Source organism: Lagenorhynchus albirostris, chromosome 21 (genome assembly GCF_949774975.1).
Source record: "Lagenorhynchus albirostris chromosome 21, mLagAlb1.1, whole genome shotgun sequence".
Lineage (NCBI taxonomy): Eukaryota > Metazoa > Chordata > Mammalia > Artiodactyla > Delphinidae > Lagenorhynchus > Lagenorhynchus albirostris.
This window is the reverse complement of record NC_083115.1, coordinates 11,475,327-11,487,456: the sequence shown is the minus strand read 5'-3', so window position 1 is coordinate 11,487,456 and position 12,130 is coordinate 11,475,327. Positions and strand designations below refer to the sequence as shown.

Below are 12,130 nucleotides of genomic sequence, written 5' to 3'. Positions count from 1 at the left end.
AGTTGTGGCTCACGGGCCTAGGTGCTCCGCGGAATGTGGGATCTTCCCCGACCAGGGCTCGAACCCGTGTCCCCTGCATTGGCAGGCAGATTCTCAACCACTGCGCCACCAGGGAAGCCCGTCACAAGCTTTTTATTGGTGATCATCTCATGAATCTATAAATGTAGATTCCATCCTTTCCACAGGAAAGGAACCACAAATGTTCCTTTAACACTTTCTGGAGAGGCTTGATGTACAAACTGGCAAATCTCCTCTTCCTTTTCCTGAAGGTTCCATACTGTTGGTCAACAGCACTATAACTTACCTTACAGTGTAGCTTTTGTGACACATATTTTCTCTGTAAGGCACATCATAGACTCCTTGAGCTTAGGAACCCTAGACAGCATTTCAGCATGATATGGTGGAGACCATTTTAAACGTAGACATCACCGACAAAAATGCAAACAACACAGCACTAAGTAGGTGACTAAATGGACACTTATTTATAATGAGAGCTGGAACAAGATGCAGAGCTCCGTCTCATCTGGCCTCATCTAGGAACGTGTGCATCAAGTGACTCAAATTTTTCACCACTCGCACATGTCTGCAAATGACTGTGAAAGCACTGCTGCTGAGTACTGATGCTGGGCGTTACAAGCAAATTTTAGCAAGTAGGAGAATTTGCAAATATGGAATCTGTGAATAATGAGGAACAACGATATATATAATTTAAACCAATTTCCATGTATATGAATCTAATTAACATAAACAATAGTCCTTTGTATTTAACAATCAACAGAATAAGTTACAATGGCAAAACTAATACAAAATATTACAATCCTCTGTTTATCAAAAAAACCTCATTCTTCATCCCCTTCCCATCTTAAATTCTATTATTAAATTAAAATAAAATTAATCCAAGTAAAACTAATTTTCGCTTTAATATTTGTAACAATTTAATTGTTACAAAGTTTGATCATTTCATAAGATATGAGATATGATTTTGTGCACGTATGCCTGTGTTTAACTTCTTATTTTGAAGTGAATATAGATCACACAACATTCTTATAGAGACCCTGTATACCCCTAACCCAAACTCCCCGGTGGAAACATTTCATGTAATTATAATAAAATATCAAAACCAGAAAAATGACACTGGTATAATCCTCAGTCCTCATTAACATTGTACCAGTTTTATGTGCAGTTATGTGTGTGTGGGTAGTTCCATGCAATTTTATCACATGTGTAGATTCATGTAACAACCACTATAATCAAGATACACAACTTGTCCACCTCTCATGCTACTCCTTTACATACAGTCATACTGGTACCCCACACCTCTTCTCTTCCTCTCAATCCTGGAAACTACCAATCTGTTCTCCATCTCTGTACCCTTTATCATTTCAAGAATGTTTTGTAAATGGAATTTTGTACTTCAACCTGTGGAGACTGGCTTTTTTCATTCAGCATATTCCCTCTGAGATCCAACCAAGCTGTTGTTGTTCCAGTAACTCATTTTTTAAAACTGCTGATAAGTATCCCATGGTATGGATGCATCATACTTTAACCACTCACTCACTGGAAATCAGGGTGATTACCAATTTCTGGCTATTACAAATAAAGGTGCTATAAACATTTTTGTTTGGACTTAAGTTTTCATTTCTCTGGGACAAATGTCCAAAAGTGCAATTGCTGGGTCATATGGTAGTTGCATGTTTAGTCTTTTAAGAAACCATCGAACTGTTTTTCAAAAAGGGGCTGAGCTATCTTACCTGACCATCGGTTGCATGACTGATTTGGCTTCCCCATATTCTTCCTAGCTTTTGGCATTACTATTCTTATTTTAGCCGTTTTAACAAGCATGAAGTGACACCTCACTGTGGTTCTGATTAGCACTTCCTCAATGGCTATGATGAGCATCTCTTTGTGTGCTTATCTGCCATCCACACCTCTTTAGTGAAATGGCTGTTCGTGTCTTTGCCTGTTTTCTGCTTGGATGTAACGCTCTCTTTTCCCTTACTATTGAGTTTTGAAGGTGCTTTATATGTTCTAGATGAGAGTCCTTGGTTAGACTGATGATATGTAAATGCTTCCCCCCACTCGTAGCTTGTCTTTTCACCTTCCTAACAGAGTCTTTCACAGAACAAAAGTTTTAAATTTTGATGGAGTCCAGTTTACCACATTTTTTTTTTGGATTGTGCTTCTGGCATCATGCTAAGGACTCTTCATCTAACCCTAGATCCTGGAGATGTTTTCTTCTAAAAGTCTTACAGTTTCCTGGGATTCATTTTGAATTAATTTTTGTGTGAAGTTAGGGTGAAATTCTTTTTTTTTTTTTTTTGCCTATGGATAGCTTTCAATTGCTCCATGACATCTGATGAATAGACTGCCTTTCGGGACTTCCCTGGTGGTCCAGCGGATAAGACTCTGCGCTCCCAAAGCAGGGGACACGGGTTTGATCCCTGGTCAGGGAACTAAGATCCCACATCCCACATGCCACACGGCGCGGGCCAAAAAAAAAAAAAAAAAAGACTACCTTTCCTCCACTCAATATACCCTTGTTAAAAATCAACTGAAAGGAAACCAATTGAGCATATTTGTGTAGGTCTATTTCTGGAATCTCCATTCTGTCCCACTGATTTAAGTGTCTATCTTTGTGTCTATCTTTGTCAATGCCATAGTGTCTTGATTATTGTAGTTACACAGTAAGCCTTAGTATTGGCTACAGTAATTCTAAACACTTCTATTTCAAAACTGTTTTCGCTATTCTAGTTTCTTTGTCTTCTCATGTAAATTTTTAAAATTTATTTATTTTTGGTTGCGTTGGGTTTTCGTTGCTGCGCGTGGGCTTTCTCTAGTTGCAGTGAGAGGGGGCTACTCTTCCTTGTGGTGCACGGGCTTCTCATTGCAGTGGCTTCTCTTGTTGCAGAGCATGGGCTCTAGGCGCGCAGGCTTCTGTAACTGTGGCTCGTGGGTTCAGTAGTTGTGGCTCACGGGTTCTAGAGCGCAGGCTCAGTAGTTGTGGCACAGGGGCTTAGTTGCTCCGCAGCATGTGGGAATCTTCCCAGACCAGGGCTCGAACCTGTGTCCCTGCATTGGCAGGAGGATTCTTAACCACTGGGCCATGAGGGAAGTCCCTTCTCATGTAAATTTGAGAACAAGCTTATTTATTTACAAAAGGTCTTGCTGGGATTTTGATAGAAACTGCAATAAATCTACAGATAAATTTGTGGAGGACTGACATCTTCATTATGTTGAGTCTTCTAATCAATAAGCACAGTAGGGCTTCCCTGGTGGCGCAGTGGTTGAGAGTCCGCCTGCTGATGCAGGGGACACGGGTTCGTGTCCCAGTCCGGGAAGATCCCACATGCCGCGGAGTGGCTGGGCCCGTGAGCCATGGCCGCTGAGCCTGTGCGTACGGAGCCTGTGCTCTGCAACGGGAGAGGCCACAACAGTGAGAGGCCTGCGTACCGCAAAAAAAAAAAATAAATAAAATAAGCACAGTATACCTCTCCAATAACTTAGAATTTCTTTGATCTCTTTCATCAGCACTTTGTGGTTTAAAGCATAAAAATCCTGTATATATTTTATTAGTTTTATACATAAGTATTTCACGTTTTGAGCTATTAGAAATGGTATTATCATTTTGATTTTCATGGGTTCTTTGTTAGTATATAGAAATTCAATTTATTTTTGTATTTTGATTTTGTATTCAGTGACCCTGCTTAACTTGTTAGTTCCAGGGTTTTCTTCTTTTTCTTTTTTGTAGGTCCCTTGGGATTTTCTATGTAGACCATTGTGTAACCTTCAAATAGGAACAGTCTTATTTCTTCCTTTCTAATTTCTATGCTCTATGCTTTTTATTTCATTTCCCTGACTTTTTGTGCTGGTTAGAATTTCCAGTACTATGTTGATAGTAAGAGTGGTAAAAGAGAACATTCTTGCCTTCTTTCCCTACAGAGAAAACATTCAGTTGTTCATCATTAAGCATGATGTTAGCTATGGGTATTTTTATATACTTTTTATCAAGCTGAGGAAGTTCTCTATTCCTAGTTGGCTGAGTCTTTATCATGAGTGATTTTTTTGTCAAATACTTTTTCTGCAAAAATTGATATGATCATGTGATTATTATTATTTATCCTGTGAATACAGACTGACTTTCAAATACCAAACCAGCCTTGCATCCCTTGAATAAAACTCTCTTAGTTATAGTATATAATTGATTTTATACCTTGCTAAATACAATTTCCTTATATTTTGTATAGGATTTCTGTGTCAAGGCTCATGATGGATATCGGTCTGTAGTTTTCTTTTTTTTTTTGTATTACATTTATTTAGCTTTGGTACCAGGGTAACATTGTCCTGATAAAATTATTCTCTCCTCTGCTATTTTGTGGAAGAAATTGTAAAGAATTTGTATTAGCTCTTTTCTTTAATGTTGAGTAGAATTCTCCAGAGAAACCATCTGGGCCTGGAGATTTCTTTTCCAACAGTTCCTGTGGGTTACTTGAACATTTTTAAAACAGCATTTTGATTTATTTATCGTGTTTTTATAAAAAACTTTTAATTCTGAGATAACTGCAGATTCATATGAAGTTGTGATGTATAATAGAGAGAGATCCTATATCCTATTCACCCAGTTCCCTTCAATGGTAACATCTCACTTTATAATTGCCTTAAATACCTCCTCTACATATACCAAGAATCACATTGAAGAATGTCATACTTTTTGTTCCAAATGTCAAACATAATTAAAAAACTCAAGAGGAGGACTGTCTATTGTATTTCCCTATATTTTTACTCTCCGTCGTTCTTCCGTCATTACAAATGTTCCCAGCTTCTTTTGTCATTTTCTATTTTGAGAACTTTGTTTAGCCATTCTAAACTAAGATCTACCAATAAAAAATTCTTAGTTTTACTTCATCTGAGAATGTCTACTTCAGTTCTATTCCTGAAGAATATTTTTTCTGGGGACAGTTTTCTTTCTGCACTTAAAAAATGTTGTGCCACTTCCTCTGGGCTCCATGGTTTCTAATGAGTAATCTCCTGTCATTCAATTTTTTCCCCTATAAGTAACATTTAGTTGCTTTCAAGATTTTTTCTGTTCTTAGTTTTCAGAAGTTTGATTATGATGTGCCTTGTCATAGACTTCTCTGGGTTTATCGTGTTTAGGGTTTATTCAACCTTTTGATTGTACAGGTGTATGTCTTTTGCCAAGTTTGGGGAATTTTCAGCCAGTATTTATTCAAATACTCTTTCAGCTCTATGCTCTCTTCTACTTTTGGGGCTCTGAGGACAAAGACATTAGGTCTTCTATTATTATTCCACAGGTTCCTGAGGCTCGGTTAATTTGATGTGTTCTCTGTTGTTTAGGCTGGGTAATTTCTGTTATTATATCTTCAAATCCACTGCTTCTTTCCAAAGTCTTCTTGATTCTTCTCTGGAACCCATCCAATCAGTTTTTTATTTTAATTATTGTATTTTTTCAGTTCCAAAACTTCTACTTAATTCTTTATTACATTTTCCATTTCTTTGTTGAGATTTTCCATTTTTTCATTTGTTTCAAGAGTGTTTGTAATTGCCTGTTGAAACATCATTACGACGGTTGTTTTAAAAGCCTTGTCAGATAATTCCAACATCTGTTTTATCGTGATGTTGGCATCTGTTGATTCATCTTTTCTCATTTGAATTGGGATTTTACTGGTTGTTGGTATGATGAGTGATTTTTTTAAATATCTTGGTCATTTGGGGTATTGTTAAGAGACTCTAGATCATATTCAATCTTGTGGTTTAACAAGTCTCTACTAAAACTAAGCCAGCAAGGGACTGTGCCAGTAGGGAAAGGCTGGGGGTGGGGAAGACTCTGACTCTTTACCACCAGGACGTCCTGGCTCTCTACAAGGTCTCCACGGACACCCTTGTTGGCAGGGGGGGGGCTGTCTTGTTACCATGAGAAAGGGGTGCAAGTCCATGCTCCTGACTCAGCCTCCACTGACACTGTGGGAGGGGGACAGATGCTTTATTACTGGTGTGTGTGACAAGAGTCTAGGCTCCCCACGTGGCCTTCACTGACTCTACTCCCACTGAGAAGGGGCAACTCATCACCACAAGGCAAGAGTGGAAACCCACTGACACTGAAGGGGCACGGGATAGCAGAGAAGGGAACGTATGAAGTTCCAAGAAGGGGAGAGGCACAGGTGGAAGGGGAGAGGCAGAGGTGGAAGTCTAGGCCCTCCACTTAGCCTCTGCTGACAAAGGTGTAGGGCCTATTTCTTTTTATTCCCCCTAGTGTTTTGCAGGAATAGCATGTTCACTGTCAAACAGGTTTCTGTCATTCTAGGATACCCCATTCCCAGTCCCTGGCAAGACAGAACACTTTTCTTAGGGCTTTTTGTGTCTGTAAAAGTTGGCATTCCTGGGTTGTGGTCACCCAATCTGAGATGTGGAGGAAACAAACAGAAAATCCAGAGAACTTAATGCTACATCACTCCGTAACTCCCAGGGTCTCACACTGATCCAACTTCTTCTCTCCACCATTCAAAGTCTTCTTATGTTTGTTTTATGTATGACGTCCAGTGTTTTTAGGTGTACTTAGTAGGAGGGATAGGAGACATGTGTCTATTTTATTTTGTGTGGAACCAAAAGTACATGTGTATTTAAGGAATTAAAAGCCTGACTTAACCTAATTTTATGTAGAGTCAACCTAATTTTATGTAGAGTCAAAACAGAAGACGAGGGCTTCCCTGGTGGTGCAGTGGTTGAGAGTCTGCCTGCCGATGCAGGGGACACGGGTTCGTGCCCCAGTCTGGGAAGTTCCCACATGCCGCGGAGCAGCTGGGCCCGTGAGCCATGGCCACTGAGCCTGTGCATCTGGAGCCTGTGCTCCGAAACGGGAGAGGCCACAACAGTGAGAGGCCCGCGTAACACACACACACAAAAAAGAAGACGAGCATAAACTAAGAATCAGAGAAATGTAGTAACAGTTATGAAATAATCCCATCTTCCATAGAAATATTACCTTTCTCAGCTGTCCTCCTGATCTTGGGAATGGTGAATTTTTTCAAGGGATTGACATCTATACCAGTAACAAATAAAGGTTCAGTAGTTGAGTTCATTTTCCATGGCATCTTGTATTTAGCAGGCTTTTTCATTTCCATTTTGCTGGTGGCCTAAAATCAACCCAAAGTTATTAAACAAAAGGTCAATAAATACATAAGAGGCAATGGCAGTAAAACTATTTAAAAGTTATTACATGAAATTGAATAAAGATATATTTTTGGTCACACTCACAACAGATTTCAATCTCAATTTGGCAGGTTACCCAAAAGAGAAAATGAATTAACAATTTTGGGTTTTATACAATATAAAATATTTATTTTGTAGTTTCTAATATACATTTTCCTTGCAATTTAAAGCCTGTGTGTTTCTGAAAAGCTTAATAACATCCAAACAACAATTTCTGTTAACATTTGGTTAAGCTCTTGCCAAGTATCTATTTTTTAAAGTGTTTTTCCTATACACTTCTGTGAATTGAATGATATTCTCTAAATTAGAATCTCTGGCTTTGGGAGAAACTTATGAAAGTTTTAAACCAACTATTGCATGGCTATCCCTACAACTGATAGCCTAAAACAGTCACTATCACTCACTGGCTATTGCTCCACAGTATTACTACCAATGGTTTAAGACATCATATATTGTTATACTACTAGTAACATATTCCTTTTCCTTCCTCGTCCTTTCAACCCTTTTCCCCAAACATACACACACATTGATTAACCTTTCCAGTAGAACTCATACTGGATATCAAAGGAAAGCTATGGTGCCCACACACAGAGAAATATATGCAAAGATATATTTTTCATACCATTTCATAATATGTTTCCTGGGCCTCCTGATACCTATCAACTGCTTAGTTCAAGCATTAGATCACAATCCAAATTAAGAGGTGCCAAAATTCTACATAAGGGTCACAAAGGAAAAGATTCTAGTGAAGGTTCACAAAGGATTATTCCCCACAATCCCCACTCCTTCACCCTTTATGAAAGGTGATCTTGCAATCAAACATGGATCAGAACAGGGAACCAACCAAGACCTCTAGAAAGAGAAGAAAATCAGCCTTTCTCTCATCCAGTCACGTGGACAGACACTAGTGGTGTAGCCTACTAACAAGAATACCCTTAACATATACTAGCTCCAGAGATATTTGTCAAGACTGCCATGTTCATGTGGAAGTTTAATAAGGTGGAAAAGGGAGAAAAATTCACTTAGAATAACTTTTATTACAAAAAACTCTTCAATTCATCATGTTCTATACCTATTGCACGCAAAGGTATACAGCCATCAGTTAAATATACTTTATACTTGAAGAGTCTCGTGCTGTGACAATCAGTATTTTCTTTAACTACAGTAAGATGGGTGATATTTCAGCTATATGGTTCCTTAAAAAATGTTTCTCTAGTAGAATTTACTAATAAAGACTTCTGAAATTGACTCATTTTGTTCCTCAGTGCAATACTTAGCCACAAAGTAGCTATGTTAAAAATCGTCTGATGAAAGATGAATATTCAGGGAACAATGTATTCAACGTCCTTCATTAAGTAAGTTGTACCCAGCAAGTTTTCAAGTATAATCTTTCAGGTAGGAATAATACCCCTTTTACTTCAGTCCAAACAAATCAGCCACATTAAAGTGGTAACAAATTTATATATTTCTTCACGCTTATAGATCACAGTCCCAGAACCACTTATTTATGTTATTTATTTTTATATATATGTGCAAAAGTATGTTATATATTGCAAAATATATACAATAGTCCTATAACCATTATCTATGTATTTATATATATTATTTATTTTTCTATGTATAAAAATGAAATCACAAAGTTTGAATCCAGGGAGTTCATTCTATGGCTGTGCTATGGGGTCCTGGATTATTCTAGGTGACAGTAAAGAGAAAAATCAATACTAAAAGCTTCAAGAATATTTAATACACAGGACACTGAACTTAGTAGGTCCTTAACAGATACCAAAACGGATGAATGAACTAAAGATCAAACAAAGAAACCAAAAACAGAAAGCTTCCCCAACAACTAAAACATCTATTCATATAGGTCCTAAGAGCACGTATATTATGAACAACTATAAGTCAATACATTTAAAGATTACACAAAATAATAAATTCCAGGAAAAATTTACTAAAGTTGATTCAAGAAGAAATTAAAATAATGCATCATCCTATTACTACTAAAAGGAAGTTAAATTAGTAGTTACAAATTGATTCTAAAAATGAAAACGATATTACTATATCATAAATAAGCCAAGTACATCCCAGAAATGCAAGAGAGATTTAATAACAGGAAATGGGTATACTTCATTTACTACATAAACCTATTAAAGGAGAAAAAATCAAGTGACTATCACAACAGATGAAGAGAAAGCACCTAATCAAATTCTAAATTCACTTATAATTTAAAAAATAGTCTTAGTAAAGGAAACATTCATAACTTGATGACAGGTATCTGCTGAAAATTTATAGCAAACTGGTAAATGTCTGATGCACTACCTTTTAAATTTAGAATAAAACAAGGATACCACTATCTCTGCTTCCTTTTAACAGTGTCCTGGAGGTACTCATAAGGGCAGAAGACAAGAAGTAAAAGGTATAAACGAACTAAAAAACTAAAGGGGAAAGGAAAAGGGCTTGGGAATTTCTGGGAGTGACAGAATGAGTCTAAGCTTGTAAGAGAAAGCTTAGACCCAAATAACAGATGAAGAATGAATTTTAGGTAAAAGATCATAATGATTCAAATTTTGGTTCTACTATTAATTAACTATGCTGTTAGGCAAAATATCTAACTTCTCTGAGACTAACAGTATCCATACCTCACATGATTGCAGAAGCCGGTAAAAAACAACTGCACACTATAAACTGTTAGTGATATCCTGAAGCCTATAATGTGGACCCAACTTACAGAGTTTGTCCAGAAGCAGTATTGTAAAGATAACTAGGTTAGAAGTCAAGTGATATTGGTTCTAATTCTCGATCTGCAATTAACCAATTAACCTCAGTTAATCAACATGTCACTAACTTCCTTTGCAGTGCATTACTCTGCTTGCATTATGAATGCTAATACATTCTTCAGAGGCAAGTTAGCAGCAAAGGAATAAATCCCTTTTATGTCAAATAGCCAGTCTAAAGACTTAAACCTCTTAAAGTTTATCTTAAAAGAATATTTGTACTGAGTTTCCTAAAACTATCATTAAAAATTAAGGACCTGAATGCTTGAGACCACTGGTTATGGATTAGAGATTACTAAATAAACCTGCAAAATCTTTTACCCGCTTACTATCAAAAAATCTTGGGCTTCCCTGGTGGTGCAGTGGTTGAGAGTCCGCCTGCCGATGCAGGGGACACGGGATCGTGCCCCAGTCCAGGAAGATCCCACATGCCGTGGAGCGGCTAGGCATGTGAGCCATGGCTGCTGAGCCTGCGCGTCCAGAGCCTGTGCTCCGCAACGGGAGAGGCCACAACAGTGAGAGGCCCGCGTACCGCAAAAAAACAAACAAACAAACAAAAAAAACAAACTTTACAGAACTTGGTGTTTCAATTGAACAACTTAGAGAGCCCTAGAGTTTCTTTAATAAGACTCAACTGCTATCAGTTATGAAAAGGTTTCCTAGTATAACGCAACTCAAGATGACTGTAGCTACATGAAGCATGAGAAAGTTTCTTTTTCAGTTCCCGTTCAAACTTCCACATTAATCAGTTTGTTGTTAACTTACCTTTAACATCTCTAAAAGTTTGCTAATCTCTTTTTAACAAAAACAATGACTCAGTTTCAGGATTTTCTGGCAAATGACACTGTTCTGTTTTATTTTTACAATTACCTTTGATTTGTTCCAAATAATACAGATTTTCTATTTATTTTCCATCCCAAAATATACTTAAGTTAAAAATAAGTCTATTATAAAATATTAAAGACACTATTCTAACGGTGATATGCAGATATGGCAAAGATCATCCCTCTTCCAGTAATCTCAGGAAAGAGTTCCTGATGAATAAATAAATGACGAATAAATAATGTTCTTGAAACCTGAGTCACAAACACATAAATTCTAAGTTCTTCAGCAGAGTTCTAAATGGTTAGGAGTAAGAATTACTTCTGATAAAAGGTTATATCAGGGCTTCCCTGGTGGCGCAGTGGTTGAGAGTCCGCCTGCCGATGCAGGGGACACGGGTTCCTGCCCCGGTCTGGGAAGATCCCGCATGCCGCAGAGCGGCTAGGCCCGTGAGCCATGGCCGCTGAGCCTGTGCATCCGGAGCTTGTGCTCCACAACGGGAGAGGCCACAACAGTGAGAGGCCCGCGTACCGCAAAAAACAAAAAAAAGGTTAAATCATATCATACATATGATAAACTACATACACATTTAATGAGATTAAGTCAAGAATCCCCCAGTTAATAAAAAGAGAACTACCATATGACCCAGCAATCCCACTACTGGGCATATACCCTGAGAAAACCATAATTCAAAAAGAGTCATGTACCACAATGTTCATTGTAGCACTATTTACAATAGTCAGGACATGGAAGCAACCTAAGTGTCCAACAACAGATGAATGGATAAAGAAGATGTGGCACATATATACAATGGAATATTACTCAGCCATAAAAAGAAACGAAATTGAGTTATTTGTAGTGAGGTGGATGGAGCTACAGTCTGTCATACAGAGTGAACTTAAGTCAGAAAGAGAAAAACAAACACTGTATGCAAACATATATATATGGAATCTAAAAAAAAAAAAGGTTCTTATGAACCTAGGGGCAGGACAGGAATAAAGACACAGACGTAGAGAATGGACTTGAGGACACAGGGAGGGGGAAGGGTAAGCTGGGATGAAATGAGAGAGTAACACTGACATATATACTCTACCAAATATAAAATAGCTAGTCGGAAGCAGCTGCACAGCACAGGGAGATCAGCTCAGTACTTTGTGATGACCTAGAGGGGTGGGATAGGGTGGGTGTGAGGGAGACGCAAGAGGAAGGGGATATGGGGATATACATATGAATATAGCTGATTCACTTTGTTATACAGCAGAAACTAACACAACATTGTAAAGCAATTATACTCCAATAAAGATGTTAAA

General features: G+C 37.9%; 1 protein-coding gene across 1 annotated transcript in view; it reads right to left on the bottom strand.

Annotated features, from left to right (window-relative positions):
* Nucleotides 1-7,136, bottom strand: part of TEX15 (testis expressed 15, meiosis and synapsis associated) — a 40,957-nt gene extending 33,821 nt beyond the window's left edge. Inside the window, 1 exon segment of the mRNA XM_060136714.1 lies at nucleotides 6,998-7,136. Coding sequence (XP_059992697.1) covers nucleotides 6,998-7,136 — 139 coding nt within the window.
* Nucleotides 7,137-12,130: the final 4,994 nt, after the last annotated feature.